Here is a 19346-nt window from a genome sequence, read left to right as displayed (position 1 = left end):
CAGTGGAAACAACCTTTTACATTATGTAGCTGGTGTTTCTGTATATTGTTCTATTGTTTTTTATCAACTATTTCGTTGCAGAATGTTGCTCCACAGACAGTAAGGCCATTGCTGTTTGTGTCGACAATAGTAACAGCGTCATGACTCTCACCGACGAGACAGCCACCGTCGACTGTGCCATCGTTGACGGGAGTGACGAAGGTAGCTCCGTCGACTAGCTCTTCCTCATCGACGGTGCCATTGTCGACGAGCTTTTCGGCGATGGTGTCATCGAGGGTGAGACTTGCGTCGCAGACATTGTTTTCTGCGTCAATGGCAAATTCAAGTAGGCTGACGTTGCTGGCGCCTCCGTCGAATGGCATTTGAAATTCTCTGCAGTCATAGACGAAAGTGGTAACAATGAAACTATAATTGGAGAACTTGGTGTTGTAAACGTTGGTGTTGCGGTCGTTGTACCGTAAACTGTGCCATCGGCAAGCATGTTGATGGTGTTTTCGTTGATGATTAATCCGTTTTTTTTTTGTCTTCGTCATCGATGGGGCAGACTGTGAAGTACATTTAAGAATAGTTTCCTTCAGGGAAGGAGTAGCGGGCACAAACCTAATCTTAGGGATAGGTTTATGCTGCTTGGAGGTTGGTGGTTGATCTTTATGCCTCCTTTCTTGCTTAATATTAGTATGTTTGGATTTTTTACTGACTTTTGCCAGTGGCTCCGAAGGATGTTTCTTCTCAGTTTTCTGCCACTTACTTGAAGTTGTGGCTTGTGAGGAATCGTCACTATCCCCCACCGATAAAGGACATTCTGTGGTTTTCAGCTTCTGGAGACACAATAAAAGCCTAACTTCCCTGTCCTTTAATGTCTTCTAAGAGAAGGCGCAACAAATGTTACAGTCCTTTACCTTATGATCCGAATACAGGCAATACCTGCATTGTTTGTGTGGATCTTCTGAGGGGGACCTTTCCTTTCCACAAGTGTCACATGCCCTGAAAAGGCCTTTTTTTCAGAGTATGGAACATAATGTCCAGACAGAAATAAGAAGGTTGTCGAATTAATGCTTCCTCAGGAGCAAACTCTTTTTGGTAAATGTGAGGAAAAATAGGTAATTTGAGCAGAGCTCAAGGAGACTCCCTTCACACGACGGGCGGTAGACAATCTGAAGGAAACAGCCTCTGTTGTGATTGTTCTAAGGATGCTCTCGTCTGATTGGTCATAAGTCATGTAGGGTCCTTTTTCAAGAAAAGGAAGTAGGTAGGCTATTAAACAGATTTTACATTACCATTATAGCCCAAAATACTAATATACAATATACTGCTTTATTAAGGTACCGTGGGACTCTTGCTTCGACAACGGGAATATTCAAACATGTGAATTCATGAAAGATACCAATACTGGAGAAGCTATGTTCCAGGGAGGAGACAAGCACAAAAACAAGAAAAAAAAGTCAATGAATAACCAAGAAATTAGAAAGAAAAGAGATCTAATAGCAAGCAATAAGCAGTCAACTGTAAGCTTTGGGAATGTCCACAATAGGTTTGTTGACAACACACAACTAACTCCTACAAAGAACAGAAGCAGGTTTGAATAAAGATTAGAAAACAAGCTACGGTCAAATTTTATAGCACTCTAAGGAATTATTTGAAGGAAAAGCAACAATAAACTTTGATGAAAGACCACCTAGCGTACTGTTTTCTGTGTCAGTCAGATAAATCCAATGAACTTATATGCAGTAAAGGCTAGAAGGCAGTGGATATGGCGCTGCAATGGAAGGACCTGAGGCAGAATTAAGAGTTCGTGCTGCACTCCTTCCAGATCAACTTCAGGTCCTGCCGTCCCAAGGGGGAGCAACATTAGATAACAATGCAGCCCCAAAACTTGCCATGCTCCCACTTCAGGGTCCTGCCAGCAAGAGTCGAGAGGTGGGATGAATGTGGTGGGAGAAATAGGACTTTCGTCTCTAAGCAAAAATAATAAACTACTATTTCCGTAAATGGCTGTAAAGAAAAACAAATTCACACTCAATGAAATACAGTTACAATCAACCAATGGTTAAATAACGCTGGCTTCTTAATACATGAATGAGAATACCCAATTGCTAGACATGGCTACCAGACCACTTGTCCTTTCTTCTCAATAGACAGTGAAGTCTCCTGGGAGTTAGTTAAAGCTATCTCTAACTAGACCTCAAAAATATTAAAAGCAAAAGAAACCATGACTTTTAAGGTGAAAGCATACATACCTTATTGATTGCACAAGCAGACTTTTCTCGGATAGACCCACTGCTAGTTCTCAAAATTTTTGATAAATCGTGCCTTGCTGCCAGTAGGTGGGCAACGGAAATAGAACACTTGTTCAACAAGGCTGACCTCTTTGGCTGATACACCTTCGCCAGTTTTTCTGACTGGTTCTGTTTAGAAGGGAAAATATACATAATGGTGTGCTCAAATAAACTTCTATTTCATTCTTGTGAAAACATATGCATGCCAAGAGAGCAAATAAACAAAGTATGTCATCAAAAACATTTAAGGTATAACACACATTTGTAATGCATCATATGATTATTTATTCGTTCTTATATTTCCAACTCTTCTCAAAACATTTCTCATGTAGCTACACAGGGAAAAGCCCAGGTGCCTTTGTGATTGTATGCAAATGATTCATGTCTCTTGGCCAGACTGCGGCTGAACAGTCTACGCCTCTTTCAATACATCATCATCTCTCTGCAAGCCACAGAGCAGTGAGTAGAAAAGGTTTTCGACTTAGCAGCAGCTACGTACCTTTCCAATTTAATGTCCATAAACATACCACAGAATAGCAGTGAGAATAGGCATCCTAACAAGCTGTGTTGAAAGCACTGCAGGGCCTAACAGAACAGACAATAAGCTATAATTTGACAAAAAAAGGATTCAAATATCCCCATGAACAGAACACACAATAATAATTTATTGTGGCTAGAATGCTGGCCTTTATCAAAATCTTTGATGTCACCAAGAAGGAAGTTTAATTATCTGTATTGAATGATTTCAAGACCTAAGCAGCAGGTTAAATGATGCAAGGAACGACAGTCTTTGAAGAATAGAGATGCTTGTAGTGTTAGAAAACCCAGACACCAAGTCTGTTGATCACTGCTATCAATATTAGTGACAAAATGACTCTATACTCCTCAAGCCAGCATACTAAAAGGGTACTAAAACGGTCTCTCCTTCGGAGCCTACCTCCAGATAATTAGAACAAACGATTTGGACCTTTGTCATTTGAAAAAGATCTTCACAGATAGAAATACAAATCTACTACACATAATTGAAAGTTGCCATTCATAGTGGTCAATGACCTGAGTGCCAAAAATATCAGCTTTTCCTTTGCCCTTCAAGATAGGTGCTTCGCTGCTCTGTGCTGGAAACTCCTTACTTACTGTATCAACTATATGTGCTGCCTGGGTGCTCTAGGAGACTGATGCTAATAGTTCCAGAGTTATCAACACCACTTGAAGTTCTAAAAAGTTTATTTGCCATGTCACAATACTGTAACACCTTCACCGAATCAGATCAGAGTCTTGAAAGTGGTATCTCTAATATATGTATCGGAAGCTGGTATCGCCTTCTTTCATGTAGATTTTTTTTGGCATGAAGCATTCCATTCTGAATCACTATGGCAGCACCATGCTCCTTTTACAATTGCCTCTTCTCAAGTTCTCGCTTATAATTATATTTAATCTATATAGCAAACCCCTTGGCAGGTTCTCAGATAGTGTGGCCTGTTTAAGCTATATTACAAGAAGACTGTATTTTAAATATCAGGCTAGAAAAATATTGTAACCAAAATGTCAATCAACCCAAGATTTGCTACACTTAACTGCACATTTACGTGAAGGTACATACATGTGGTGTTAAAAATAGTACATCTGTGTGTGTGTGTATATATATATATATATATATATATATATATATATATATATATATATATATATATATATATATATATATATATATATATATATATATATATATGGAAAATGTCACTTACCCAGTGTACATCTGTTCGTGGCATTAGTCGCTGCAGATTCACATGCTGTGCACATCCCGCCATCTGGTGTTGGGCTCGGAGTGTTACAAGTTGTTTTTCTTCGAAGAAGTCTTTTCGAGTCACGAGACCGAGGGACTCCTCCCATTTCGACTCCATTGCGCATGGGCGTCGACTCCATCTTAGATTGTTTTCCCCGCAGAGGGCGAGGTAGGAGTTGTGTATGCTAGTAATAGTGCTCATGCAATGGAGTGAATGCGTATGTACATAATGAAGTTTAAAGTAATATATTTATTTACAAATGTACAAATGTTTAAGATCTACTTCTAAACGGCTACAGGCTCCCGGGGAGGCGGGTGGGCGCATGTGAATCTGCAGCGACTAATGCCACGAACAGATGTACACTGGGTAAGTAACATTTTCCGTTCGATGGCATGTGTAGCAGCAGATACACATGCTGTGCATAGACTAGTAAGCAGTTATCTCCCCAAAAGCGGTGGTTCAGCCTGTAGGAGTTGAAGTAGTTTGAAATAATGTTCTTAGTACAGCTTGACCTACTGTTGCTTGTTGTGCAGTTAACACATCTACACAGTAGTGCTTGGTAAATGTATGAGGCGTAGACCATGTTGCTGCCTTACATATTTCGTTCATTGGAATATTTCCTAGAAAGGCCATGGTAGCACCTTTCTTTCTGGTTGAGTGTGCCTTTGGTGTAATAGGCAGTTCTCTTTTAGCTTTAAGATAGCAGGTTTGAATGCACTTAACTATCCATCTAGCAATGCCTTGTTTTGAAATTGGATTTCCTGTATGAGGTTTTTGAAAGGCGATAAATAGTTGTTTTGTTTTTCGAATTAGTTTAGTTCTGTCAATGTAGTACATTAGTGCTCTTTTGATGTCTAATGTATGTAGTGCTCTTTCAGCTACAGAATCTGGCTGTGGGAAGAACACTGGTAATACTACCGTTTGATTCAAGTGGAACGGTGAGATTACTTTTGGTAAAAATTTAGGATTGGTCCGTAGAACAACTTTATTTTTGTGTATTTGAATAAATGGTTCTTGAATGGTAAATGCTTGAATTTCACTCACTCTTCTTAGAGATTTGATGGCTATTAAAAATGCAACTTTCCACGTTAAGTATTGCATTTCACAAGAGTGCATGGGCTCAAAAGGTGGACCCATGAGTCGTGTTAAGACAATGTTGAGGTTCCATGAAGGAACTGGTGGTGTTCTTGGTGGTATAATTCTCTTTAGGCCTTCCATAAACGCTTTTATGACTGGTATCCTAAATAATGAAGTTGAGTGCGTAATTTGCAGGTAAGCTGAAATTGCCGTAAGATGTATTTTAATGGAAGAAAAAGCTAGTTTAGATTTTTGCAAATGTAGTAAGTATCCTACTATCTCTTTTGCAGATGCGTGTAAAGGTTGAATTTGATTATTATGGCAGTAATAAACAAATCTTTTCCACTTATTTGCATAGCAGTGTCTAGTGGTAGGTTTTCTAGCTTGTTTTATGACCTCCATACATTCCTGTGTGAGGTCTAAGTGCCCGAATTCTAGGATTTCAGGAGCCAAATTGCTAGATTCAGCGATGCTGGATTTGGATGTCTGATCTGTTGTTTGTGTTGTGTTAACAGATCTGGTCTGTTTGGCAGTTTGACATGAGGTACTACTGAAAGGTCTAGTAGTGTTGTGTACCAAGGTTGCCTTGCCCATGTTGGTGCTATTAGTATGAGTTTGAGTTTGTTTTGACTCAACTTGTTTCCTAGATATGGAAGAAGTGGGAGAGGGGGAAAAGCGTACGCAAATATCCCTGACCAGTTCATCCATAGTGCAGTGCCCTGAGACTGATGTTGTGGGTACCTGGATGCGAAGTTTTGGCATTTTGAGTTTTCTTTTGTTGCAAATAGATCTATTTGTGGCGTTCCCCACATTCTGAGGTAAGTGTTCAGTATTTGGGGGTGAATTTCCCATTCGTGGATCTGTTGGTGATCCCGAGAGAGATTGTCTGCTAACTGATTCTGAATCCCTGGAATAAATTGTGCTATTAGGCGAATGTGGTTGTGAATCGCCCAATGCCATATTTTTTGTGTTAGGAGACACAACTGTGTTGAGTGTGTTCCTCCCTGTTTGTTTAGGTAATACATTGTTGTCATGTTGTCTGTTTTGACAAGAGTGTATTTGTGGGTTATTATGGCTTGGAATGCTTTCAGCGCTAGAAACACTGCTAACAGTTCTAAGTGGTTTATATGAAACTGTCTTTGCTGAATGTCCCATTGTCCTTGGATGCTGTGCTGATTGAGGTGTGCTCCCCACCCTGTCATGGATGCATCTGTCGTTATTACGTATTGTGGCACTGGGTCTTGAAAAGGCCGCCCTTGGTTTAAATTTATACTGTTCCACCATTGAAGCGAGGTGTAGGTTTGGCGGTCTATCAACACCAGATCTAGAAGTTGACCCTGTGCCTGTGACCACTGTGATGCTAGGCACTGTTGTAAGGGCTGCATGTGCAACCTTGCGTTTGGGACAATGGCTATGCATGAGGACATCATGCCTAGGAGTTTCATTACTAATTTGACCTGTATCTTTTGGTTTGGATACATGGCTTGTATTACATTGTGGAATGTTTGGACACTTTGTGGACTTGGAGTGGCAATTCCTTTTACTGTGTTGATTGTTGCTCCTAGGTATTGCTGTGTTTGACACGGCAGAAGGTGAGACTTTGAGTAATTGATTGAGAAACCTAGTTTGTGTAGGGTTTCTATGACATAATTTGTGTGTTGTGAACACTGTATTTGCGTGTTGGTTTTGATTAACCAATCGTCTAGGTACGGGAACACATGTATTTGCTGCCTTCTGATATGTGCAGCTACTACTGCTAGACATTTTGTAAAAACTTTTGGCGCAGTCGTTATTCCGAATGGCAACACTTTGAACTGGTAATGTATCCCTTGGAATACAAACCTTAGGTACTTTCTGTGTGAAGGATGTATTGGTATATGGAAATATCCATCCTTTAGATCCAGTGTTGTCATGTAGTCTTGTTGTTTGAGCAGTGGGATTACTTCTTGTAATGTAATTATGTGAAAGTGGTCCGATTTGATGTATGTATTTAATATTCTGAGATCTAGCATAGGTCTTAGAGTTTTGTCTTTTTTGGGTATCAGAAAGTACAGTGAGTAAACTCCTGTGTTTAGTTCTTGTTTTGGTACTAATTCTATTGCTTCTTTTTGGAGCAATGCTTGAACTTCTAATCCTAGAAGATTTATATGTTGTTTTGACATACTGTGTGTTTTCGGTGGGACTGTTGGAGGGAATTCTAGGAATTCTATGCAATAACCATGCTGGATAATTGCTAGTACCCAAGTATCTGTTGTTATCTCCTCCCAATGTTTGTAAAATTGGCTTAGTCTTCCCCCCACAGGTGTTATGTGATGGGGATGTGTGACTTGTAAGTCACTGCTTATTTTGAGGACTTTTGGGGCTTTGGAATTTTCCTCTATTTTTTGGGAATTGTCCCCCTCTATATTGCCCCCGAAAACTTCCCCGCTGATATTCGCTTTGGTAAGTGGGCCTTGTTTGTGATGTTGAGGTTTCTGTAGGTTGTCCTCGAAACCCTCCCCTAAAAGGTGTTTTGCGAAATGTGCCTCTGCTCTGCGGGGAGTAGAGTGCGCCCATGGCTTTCGCTGTATCAGTGTCTTTCTTGAGTTTATCAATAGCAGTGTCGACTTCCGGCCCAAACAACTGCTGTTCATTAAATGGCATATTTAGCACAGCTTGTTGAATTTCCGGCTTGAAACCTGACGTGCGCAGCCATGCGTGCCTTCTTATTGGTATTGCAGTATTTACTGTCCTTGCAGCCGTATCTGCTGCATCCATTGAAGACCGTATCTGATTATTAGAGATACTTTGTCCTTCTTCCACCACTTGTTGTGCTCTTTTTTGGAACTCCTTGGGTAAGTGTTCTATCAAATGTTGCATCTCATCCCAGTGAGCTCTATCATATCTTGCCAAAAGTGCTTGTGAATTGGCAATGCGCCATTGGTTTGCTGCTTGAGCTGCAACCCTTTTGCCCGCAGCATCAAATTTGCGACTCTCTTTGTCTGGAGGTGGTGCGTCCCCCGAGGTATGAGAGTTTGCTCTCTTACGAGCTGCCCCGACAACTACTGAGTCTGGTGTTAACTGCGTTGTAATATAAACAGGATCTGTTGGCGGTGGCTTGTACTTTTTCTCCACCCTTGGAGTTATGGCTCGGCCTTTAACAGGATCCTGAAAGATTTGTTTCGAATGTTTTAGCATTCCTGGGAGCATAGGTAGTCTTTGGTATTGGCTATGAGTGGAGGATAGCGTGTTAAACAAAAAATCATCCTCAATTGGTTCGGAATGCAAGGTGACGTTATGGAAAGCAGCTGCCCTTGCGATCACCTGTGTGTAAGATGTACTGTCCTCAGGAGGGGACGGCCTGGCAGGGTACGAGTCTGGGCTGTTGTCCGATACTGGAGCATCGTAAAGGTCCCATGCATCAGGATCATCTTGACTCATAGCAGTATGAGTCGGGGAGTGCATCAGTGGAGGAGTTGCTACTGGTGATGTGTGCACTGATGGTGGTGGAGACGGTGGTGGAGTTGATTTCTTTGCCACCTTTGCCTGTGGCTCCTTGTCATTCTCTTGAAAGGCAAGTTTTCTTTTTATTTTAATTGGGGGAAGAGTGGTTATCTTCCCTGTGCCTTGATGAATGTGGAGCCTCCTTTGAGTATAGTGTGGCTCTACAGCTTGAAGTTCCTCTCCAAATCTATGTTTTTGCATTTGGGAGGACAATCCTTGTTCCTCTGTATAGGAACCTGTTTTCGGCTCCGAGGCTGGATGTTTCGGAACCGAAACTTTTTCGGACGTCTTTTTAGGCTCCGAAGAAACCTTTGTAATTTTCGGCGTGGTGGTGTCTCGGTGCCGAATTTGTTCGGTGCCGCTGTCACGGCCCCGAAATTTCTCGGAGCCGATGTCTCGGGTCAGAGATTGCTGTGTGGCGGTATCTCGACCGGAGTCGGATGACTTCGACACCAGCGTGCCCTTTTTCGGTGCCTTGGCTCGGTCACCTAGTTTTTGGGTTAAGCCATGGCCTGTTGGCGGTGGCGCCCCCTGGGCTTTTGTTGACTTCTCGTGAGTCTTATGTTTTGACGTCTTACTCGCGGTTTTCGGCGTTTCTTCGGGCTCGAGCTCTTCCGAGTCCGACTCGTGGATAGAGAAAGCTTCCTTTTCCTCTTCGAAACGCTCTTGTCCTGTCGGCGTCGACACCATCTGCAGTCTTCTGGCTCTTCGGTCTCTTAACGTCTTTCTGGACCGAAACGCTCGACAGGCCTCACAAGTAACTTCCTTGTGCTCTGGGGACAAGCACAAGTTACAGACCAGATGCTGATCCGTATATGGATACTTGTTATGGCATTTTGGACAGAAGCGGAATGGGGTCCGTTCCATCAGCCTTGAAGTCACACGTGGCCGGGCCGACCAGGCCCCGACGGGGGATGGAAAAAACCCCAAAGGGCCACCGGAGCTCTTCAAAATTCGGTGTCGATCTGTTGTAACTAACCCGATACCGAACGCAAACAATACAGACGATTTTTCCGAGATTCTAACTAACTTTCCGACCCGAAACACGGAGCGAAAAGGAACACGTCCGAACCCGATACCGGAAAAAAAACAATCTAAGATGGAGTCGACGCCCATGCGCAATGGAGTCGAAATGGGAGGAGTCCCTCGGTCTCGTGACTCGAAAAGACTTCTTCGAAGAAAAACAACTTGTAACACTCCGAGCCCAACACCAGATGGCGGGATGTGCACAGCATGTGTATCTGCAGCTACACATGCCATTGAACATATAGATATATATGTATATATATATTTATTTTCATGATATTATGGTATTTGATATTTTGAATACACTATTTTACTAGGTCAATATTTTTTTTAAACAACACATTCATTTATAAAACTCTATTACCACCAATATATGAATGATACATTAATGTACATCAGGGTTAATGATAACACATTCATTAACCACCTGAAGGTCACTCTGTCCAAAATACAAAGAAGAATGGGCAGAGGAAAACTAAATCTGAATCAAAACAAAACAATTTTTTTGGTATTCAGCTGCGACCATGAAATCGATGTTTGTACAATACAAATTACTTACCTTCGTTAACACTTCATCTGGTAGAGAGTAAGGGCCTGTTTTGGATCTCGGCAGATGATATACTCTGTTACTAACGTGACTTAAATCCCGTTCGATGTATTACGATCTCCAAAGGATGAAATGGGATTGTAATATTTCTGATGGGAAATCCGAAAATGGTGACTGAGTATTCCCCTCCGCCAAGATCTAAATCAGACCCTCTAATCTGCCGATTCCTTACCTTAGAATATTCCCCAGGCGTCAAACTGGATCCAGAAAGTCTTGAGCATTAACTGTACACTGGTAAATGGCGCAGATATGCTCTGCGTTGTACACATCGCATGTGACAAGCGTGGTACCTATATAGGCACCACCCCAGTGCGATGATATCAGTTTGTTTAAGTGACTATTTCCGCACCAGAAGCACAGATCAATACCAGAAGGCTGACTGAACAGTGTACAGATACTAATGGCATGCAGGAACCTTTTAGGTAGACGAACCTGTTCACAGAATGGGGAGGATCTGAAAGGAATCTGTGGCTAGACAGAGTCGCCAAAGTTACACAGTTTGTTCATCTGATAAGAAACACATAGTTGCAGATTCCATACCTTATAATAGACACCAAAGCAATACCTCCTCGGAGGTGGGCCTGTGAACTGGCTCAGACCAAAAAGTCTTGGAGAACTGAACCAGGAAATTGTTCATCACGAGAGACCTAAATATCAAGGCAGTAGAGTTTGGTAAACATGCACAAGGATGGCCTCGTAGTAGCCTGTCAGATGTTTAGGACAGGGACTCCCCGCAAGCTAGCGCAGTGGTCGCATCTTTGGCTTTGGTAAAATGAGCCCACAAGCCCTCAGGAGGTAGCTTCCTGGCTAGCGCGTAAGCAAATCTTAATGCAGAGTAAAAACCATCTGGAGGTGGTCTGCTTCCACACTGCTTTCCCTTTATTTTCACTGATTTGCCCACCCAATATTCTTTGGTACAATCAAGATAGAAGGACAATGCTCTTTTGAGGTCCAGACAGTGGATTCTCTTGCTCCTTAGAGGAGTGTGGTAGAGCAAAGAAGGTCAGCAGTGTGATACTTTGGCTGACATGAAAAAATGTTACTACCTTGAGTAAGAAAGAGGCATAGATGCGGAGAACCAGTTTATTTGGGAAGACGTTGGTATATGGAGGTTGGGCAGACTGAGCCAGAAACTTGCCGACCATTTTGTCCAATGTGAAAGAAAACAGTCTTGAATGTCAGAAGTCGGGGAGCACAACTATGCTGGGGTTCGGAAGGGGAACACATCAGGTAGGTCAACACCAAAAGAATGTCCCATTTTCGCCCCAAAAAATAAAAGACTTCGAAGGGAACATCTTTTGAAGACCATTCATGAAGCATGTCACAACAGGTGACTCCAACAGGAAGGGATGATCTAGCAACTGCAAGAAAGCAGTTAAGGCCGAAAGATAACCCTTAACTGTGCCTACAGCAAGGCCCTGAAGAATAAGGATATAATAAACAACCCCACTTTGGACAAAGTTGCAGACAGCGGATCAATAAGTTTCTCAGCACACCAAGCCACAAACTTGTTCCAACGTCAGGCATGTGCAGTCTTTGTCAATACATACATACTTCTGGAGGGAAATCAAAACCTCTCAAATGCCACAGCTCAGTCTTCACACATGAAAGCAGAGTGTGTGCAGGTTCAGTTGTAGGGCTCGGACCTGTTGCTGCGATAGAAGATCTTCCCCACCGGGCACCCTGATCAGAGCACCAATGCTTGTGCTCAGGAGTTCAGGATACCATACTCTTCTGGGCCAATCCGGAGTAGTACCATCCTCACACTTCTTGTTTTTGAATGGACTTGAACTGCTGCTTCTAAACGAAGACCGGCAAGGTCTAATGGAAGAGTTACCACCACAAGAAACGTCTCCAGTCCAGATTCAGCATCAGCGGCCAGTTGTCATCAACTTCTATGGGGCGGTCCTGATGCAAGAGATACAGGATGCTGAAGATGTTCAAGGTTGAAGAAGATACAGTGCAGTCGACAGGGGATTTCCTAGGGCTGCTTTTCGGTCCACCCTCCTGTTGGGGCAACTTTGGCTACAAGGGTTGATGTCCCTCAAAATCCTCTTTGGTCCAGCAATAGTCCAGTAGCCACTGAACAACTGGTCTCTGGTCACTGCCTCAAACAGCAGTCGCCTTCTTCTGGTGCTAGCTCTCCTTGTGGGCAACAAAACTTCACTCAGACGACTCTCCTAGGTCCAGTAGAATTGGGGGCAACTTTTGAGTGATAAGACTCGGACTCCCAGGCTGCTCAGGGGCAAGGAGAGATATTTTAGAGATCTGCACTACCAACTCACCCAAGAGGCCTTCTCAGCTTTTATGGTCCTGTGCTGGGAACAGGAAGGCAGCCAAACAACTATTTGATTCGCTACCTCTGATTTGTCTTGGAGGACGACTACTCCAAAAGAAGGACACCACAGGGACAGTCCTCTGTCCGCTAGCCTAAGGAGCAGCAGTTGTAGTCCAACTTGGAAGCAGCCTTTCTTTGCCCCGTCCTGGGTTAACAGGGCAGTCCTTCGGTCCTCTTCTTGATTCCGACGAGATGTGAGTTCTGGGGGCCAGGTGGTGCCTCTTTTATGCCCAGAAACTGCCCTTCGAGGAGGTCGCGGTCACTAGCCAATGGGCTACTTGGTGCCTTACAGCCTAATGACAACTTCCTGTGAAGTGTAGATTCTAGTTACCCTAGAGTGCCCTATTCTGCTCAGTCCCAAGAATCGTCTCAGTGTGGGGAGTTCAGAAGCCCACCCTAGAGATGGGGCTACACACCCATGGAGAAAAAAAAAAACGGATTGCCCAGTGTTTTCCCCACTCTGTCCCCAACGCCAACCTGTCTACCCAGATAAAAGGACAACCCCTCTCGTGGGTGTTCACCATTTGTCCTTCAAAGGAGTCTTTCCTTTTGAAACCCTCCTTTTAGGCTAACACCCTATATGTAGCTTCCTGCCTTCGGAAGGCAACACGTCTGCCAGAATCAGGCCTCTACTGCTACTTGTCTTCTGAGTTGTTTACACTTCTCTCCAGGCGGGTACAAGGCTGTCCCATTGCCAGCATCTACATATGGCCAATGGTAAACTTGGACAACAGAATGGCAACTTTCTAAAGGTTGCACGTAGCAAAAAGTTACATTAAGTTTGACTTGGGGATCAAGTTGAGATTAATGTAACAACTTGTTTGATACCCCGAGATACCAACCTTATTAGTCTCATTCAAAAGTTTGTACAGCCGAGTTGTCAGTGTGTAACTCGCCAATGCGGCTACCAGTCTCTCTCACAGTAAAAATAATTTCCAAGGTTTTACTGTTAGAACATGTGAACACATGTTTCACTCTTTAAAATGCTACACCCTTTCCTTAGGACTCAATAAGACTCCTGCAGGATTGACTTATACATATTAAAAAGGAAGTTTTGGCTTTTGCCATTGTTTTAAATGATGAGCGTGGGCATCACAGTCGGATCGCAGGCAACAGAGACAGATTTTGTGAGGGTTGGTGATGGGCATCTGAGAAAAGCAGTCTCAGCAAGGATTGAATACAGACTTTCTGGGAGATAACATGTCGAAAGAAAACGTCACATAAAATGAATAGATTTGAAGAAAACATCGAAAAACAACAACTCTCAAGAGGAGAGTTGAATCACTCAGGAACGTGCCAAAATAGCCGAAAAAGGGGAACTGATATCATTATGGTGATGGAGGCACTTTATGGCTCCAGTGACAGCACGCCATGCCAAGTGCTTAGTCATAATGCAGCCGGCACCCCATACCGGCGTGGAAGAGCCATCTAAAACTTTCCGGTCCAAGTTAGGCACATGGGGATATTCAAACGATAAGGAATCTGCAGGCAGGTGTATCCTTCATTGCAGTTGTTCACACACTTGTGGTCTGAACAAAGGAATAGGGATTTTCCATCTTTACTGACCTCCCAGCTATATGGACAGCCCCTCTGAAAGCTGTTCTTCGTACAGCTGCAAGACTGGTTTCAGGCACAAGGAAACGTGACCACATCACTCTTGTACAACTGAACTTACATGACTTCCAAGCCTGCAGCACTTTTTAAGTGGTCTACCTGATTTTCAAAGCTATAAAACCTAACACCCTAAACTATTTGAAAAAAAATTTGCTTCAATTTGCAACAAAACCGCCACTGGGTAATTAGCCCTTTCCTTCTTCCAAAACGGTTTGCTTCTAGGATAATGGATTAACTGGGCTATATTGACAAACCACACACTGCATGAGCTTAAAAACTGGCTAACCCCAACTGGCTTGCCTAACTTATAGGTACAGTCGCCATCAATGGGGAGGAAATAACAGTGATGCATGAAACATGGGGCTTCAGTATAGAATTACACCACCCATTAGTGACTTTAAAATTACGTGTTCAGGACTGCAACTGCAATCCTGAAGTGCAGCAAACAGTGAAGCTGAAACAGTAAAGCAGCGACCTCCAGTCATCTGCTTTGATGCTAGGCGTCGTTGTTGGCTCCAGTTTTGTTTGTTATGTGTTTTTCCTGGCTCTGTGGTGGCCCCCTTCCTCCTGGTCACTCAAAAGATAATAGACCACAGCTGGCCTCCAGGAGCGCCTATGTCTTCATGGTAGCACTCTCCCCTTGCATAGATGAGAGGGGTACTGGAGAGGGGTCCCTGACCTGTAATTCACCATGAGAAATGGTGCATACTTCCTGGTGGCCCGACAGCCTGAACTTACAAGGGCCTCTCTCCTCTGCACATCGGGTTCTCGGTCCTGGCCACAGCCACAGGCAAATGCACACACTTCACGCTGGCCTGCCCGGTAGCATGGGGTTTATCAAACTATTCTCAGTCCTGGGTGACAGATGAATTTCACACAGGACCCTCTCCTATGTACAAGGGAGTTTCTGTCCTGTTTGCAAACAGTGGTAAAAACCTGCACTCTACAGCAGTCCCAACTGGACCAGTCGTTTCACATTTTGCTTTCTTCCTCCTCAAATGGAGTCCCTTGTCTTGGCAGGCAGACTCTAAAGCCTCTCCTCCTCACACAGTACTGTGGAATTGGCAAGGAGGCAAAGGCCTGGTGCTATGGGCAAGGGTTTTGACTCTCTGGGAGAGGTCTCCTCACACAGCAGGAAGACTGATAGACCTTGGTCTCCAACCCTGCTCCAAGCAGCAAAGAAGTTGTTGTGATCTCTCTCCTGTCGAGATTGCTGTTCCAGATGCACCTACCTTGATAGCCCAAATCCTGACACCTCTGTGATTTAGTGGGTGGCCTTTGAAATTTGTGTTGGGGGTGTCAGCACTTTTGCAGTGCTCTCTGCTCTGCACTGTCCATTGTCAAAGGGAACGTCTGCCATTTCAAGTGTCTCAAACACAGGCCAAGGAAATATTTGGGGGTCACACCTGGCTGTCGGCCTCCACTGAAATGAGCTCCATAAAGGTTCAGAGGAGTACGCATACCTGTCTACCAGATTACCCGATAGAGCCACCATATCAATCCCACCATCTTCCTGAAAGTCCAGGCCCCACTGTCCAGCAACTCTTTCTGGAATCAAAGAGACCTCAGATGTGCACAGAGGATGATTTTCTCCTCTCCCTTGACTGTGTGTGACCATCCCAGCCTTTAGTAATGTCAGCAATACACATTTCCTGTCTGTGGGTTGGAGTCCTCAATTCTCTAGGATCTGCATGCCTTGTGCTTCCAAAATGGAACCGACAGGCCTCTGTGTTATGTACCATCCACAGGCACACACATGCAACTCTCCACACACATGGAAGTATCACATGCTGTCCCTGCATGCACACACAGGTATAATGCGCTATCTGGGGCTGCACCCAATTAATACAGTACACAGCCACAGAAGTTTACAGGAGTGGGCCAGCAGGTCCAAACTCTCATGACATTGGTAAAAAGGTCTGTTCACATTACTGATTCTACTAAACAGGGTATGCTACCACCACCCTGCATGTGTCACTTAACTCCAGATAAGAGCAGCAGCCCCCTACTTTCACAACTGTAACGCTTGGTGCGTTCCTCCCAGTCTAATCAAACTGCACTAGTGTGAGACAGGCCCAGGTCATGGCACACACACGATCCGTGTTCACCCATGACAAAAAATTAGTACCAAGGATCTAGATATCGTTACAGCTGGGGCACTCAAAACAAGGGTGCACATCCATCATCATGCAGGGGACTTCTCTGTCCAAACACCCTGCATAGGAATTCAGAGCCCCACACATTGGACATAGGAGTCATGTCATTTTGACCCACAGACAGAGTAAGGTTTATTGGTATAGCTTTAAAAGAAATCAACAGAAGTGCTGAAAAAGTAGGCTAGGACGGGCCAGGGAACAGACTTAAGACTGGATTAGATGTTGTTATCAAACAGCGATGATCAAGCCACAAGGACACGAGTACTTTACAAATAATGTGGCTGAGGAACATAATAAAAATAGAACTGTTGCAGCAGAACTAGTATTTGAAGTCTAACAAGGTCCTTTCTAAAAGCAATATCAGTAATTTACAAATACAATTATGGAATAGAAACATATAAGCAAAAAGTAATAGTAGAAGTGGAGAAGCAGTGTCAACCAGGGAGATAAGGACTAAAGAGAGGTGTTTTTAGATCTTTTCGTAAAGCCAGAAGATTCAGGTTCAAACGGCTTTGTCACAGAATGCAATTCCATAGTCTAAAAGTACAACAAGTAAAATATTGTTTTAAGGTTTTAACCGTTCTAGTTTTAGGGATTTTGAGTATTAGTGGATTTCTGTTTCTGATGCTTCATTCATCCTCTGTGAGATGGAAGACTGCTGTGAACTACTTTATGGATTATGCTTGTAATCCTGAGATCAGTCCTGGTAACATGTGGGAGCCAATGAAACTGTTGACGTTTGCCTTAGAAGTGCATTAGATCATTTGGAAAGGCCATCTAGTGCTGCGTTTCCTCCATCAAGATGTGTAAGGACTAGTGCTTGTCCTGTGCGTCTGACATCTGAGTGTGGGATTGGGAGTTTCTGCTTCTTGGGCAGATGTAGCTGGTAAGAGGCATTTTTAGTGAATTTGGCAATATCATTTAGAGTGAGGTTTTGGCTGATAAAGAGGGCAAGGAATTTTGCATGTGGATCCCAAGGAAGGATAAATACCTAATGGATGAAGGGTACCAAACCAATTAATTACTGAGGGTGAATTCCCATTGAAGAAGAGAAGAAGAAATTAGGTTTTGTTCAGATTCATTTTCAAAGATAGTAAGGAAGGGGAACAGCCATGCCGGCGACCAAGAGGGCTGAGAGGTGCTGAAGCTCCGGTGTACAGAGCCCTTTAAAAAATACTTTCTGATGGGTCGGAAAACCTCAGTTCTGCTTTCTTACTACCTGAATGCCTGAAGCTGCAGCGGCTGTGGCAAAACCTGGATGTGTCCAAGGCAGCACAGCTCGTCCAGCAGCCATTTCACGTACCCTGGCCATGCAACTGAATCACCTAGACTCCCTATAAGGAACACATCGACCAAATCGCCTTGCATGCGCCCACTTCCTCCAGGTTCTAAGACACTGCATTGCACCGGATGGCCTCTTACAGCATGTCGCCTGCAATATTATCAGGAGCGTATGCACCTGCCTGGCTGAGCATGCTCCTGCAACTATTGCTGCTTTCCTGGGCCCAACGCTGCGGCCTCTCCTCTAGGCCCAGAGCTACAACATCAGAGCTGAGGCTGCCTATATCCTCAATATAATGGTAGGACACTTTGCTGCTATTTTGCCCTATATGCTGCTTTGGTACTTTGGCAGACTTTTTTCAGAATTCTCACTTTTGCTCTGCCTCCTTCAGCTACTGCTCCACTACTTCTTATGTACTGGGACACAACGCTCTCTCCTGTGCCCCAGTGTGCAGCACCCAACTTTTTTGGGACTCTACATGTCTGCAAGATTTACTAAACAGACGGTCCAGCCACTCCTGTAGATGCTGCCATAGAAGCTTACCGGCCTCCCCTTTGCTCTGCCATACCAGGCCATAAGAAATATTGGCATTCCACCCTTCCACTAGAAGGTAACGGTGCCCCCTCCTCTCTTGGTCCTCACACCCAGGCCACACTAACAAGTTGTATAAGTGACTTCCACTTGCACTATCCTTAGGTGCACATCAACTCAAGTCACTGGAGCCGTTCTGTAGACACAGCCTATGACATTTCTTACCAAAGTCCCATTGGCTTCAGCTGCATCCACTGCACCCTGCCAGGCATGGTGCCCACTGACCCCATGCAAAGCAAATTCCCCTTTGAAAAATTTAATGCAACTGACACCACTGAGGTACCATCTGCTTTGGAGACTGAGGCTACAGGGGGCCCTGCTGCAAAACAACATTCTGAGATGGATGCCGTCATGGCGCAAATTCCCTCAGGCTTCAGTGTCTTCGATGCAGGATGTGATACCCCCAGTAGCTGGCTCGACTGCGTGGGGGAGCAAATGGACAAGCAGAACGCACGCCTTGACAACGCAGAATCCTGCATCTTAGGGCTGAACACAGAGCTGCCACGACCTCTAAACACTATCTAGAACAAAGACCTGGAAGTCCATGGCAGACGCAACAACATCTGCATTTTGGGAATGGAGGAATCCACAAACACTGGTCGCCTCGATCTGTTTGTTGAATGCCTCTGCTCCAAATGTTTAGGCCACCAAGAATTTCACATCTATCTTTGTTGTGGAACGCACACATACATTTCTTGGTCCCCGCCCAGTTCAGGGTGCTCCACCATGATCAATAGTCTCTTGCCTCTTCAACTTCAGGGACACTGCACTGCGGCTGGCCAGAGAGCAGGATCCACTTCAGTATCATGGCACAACGATCTCCATCTTTACAAACCTTACAATGGTGGTTCAGGAAGCACGCCATAAATTTAACGACACCAAGGCAGTGCTATGTAAATTGTTATTAGGCTATGGCATGCTTTACCCAGCTAAACTCCAGGTTGACGTTAATGCCAAGCCCTGCTTCTTTGACAACCCAGCCGATGCCATGGCGTTTTGTAAACAAATGGACAGAGGCCGTTCCTCACCTCGCCACATCACGCCAGACTGCTCACCCTCAGGTTCTCAAGCCACCGTCAGTTATGACTTATTCCCACCAGGCTGCTGGATTC

General features: G+C 44.1%; 1 protein-coding gene across 1 annotated transcript in view; it reads right to left on the bottom strand.

Annotated features, from left to right (window-relative positions):
• FAM98A (family with sequence similarity 98 member A) overlaps nucleotides 1–19346 on the bottom strand; it is a 337728-nt gene that overhangs the window by 66773 nt on the left and 251609 nt on the right. Inside the window, exon 7 of the mRNA XM_069234676.1 lies at nucleotides 2238–2405. Within this exon, the coding sequence (XP_069090777.1) occupies nucleotides 2238–2405 (168 nt within the window). The remainder of the gene's footprint in view (nucleotides 1–2237; nucleotides 2406–19346) is intronic.

This window comes from Pleurodeles waltl, chromosome 5, assembly GCF_031143425.1.
Source record: "Pleurodeles waltl isolate 20211129_DDA chromosome 5, aPleWal1.hap1.20221129, whole genome shotgun sequence".
NCBI lineage: Eukaryota > Metazoa > Chordata > Amphibia > Caudata > Salamandridae > Pleurodeles > Pleurodeles waltl.
Note: the sequence above shows the minus strand (reverse complement) of the source record. Positions and strands in the feature narration are given on the sequence as shown.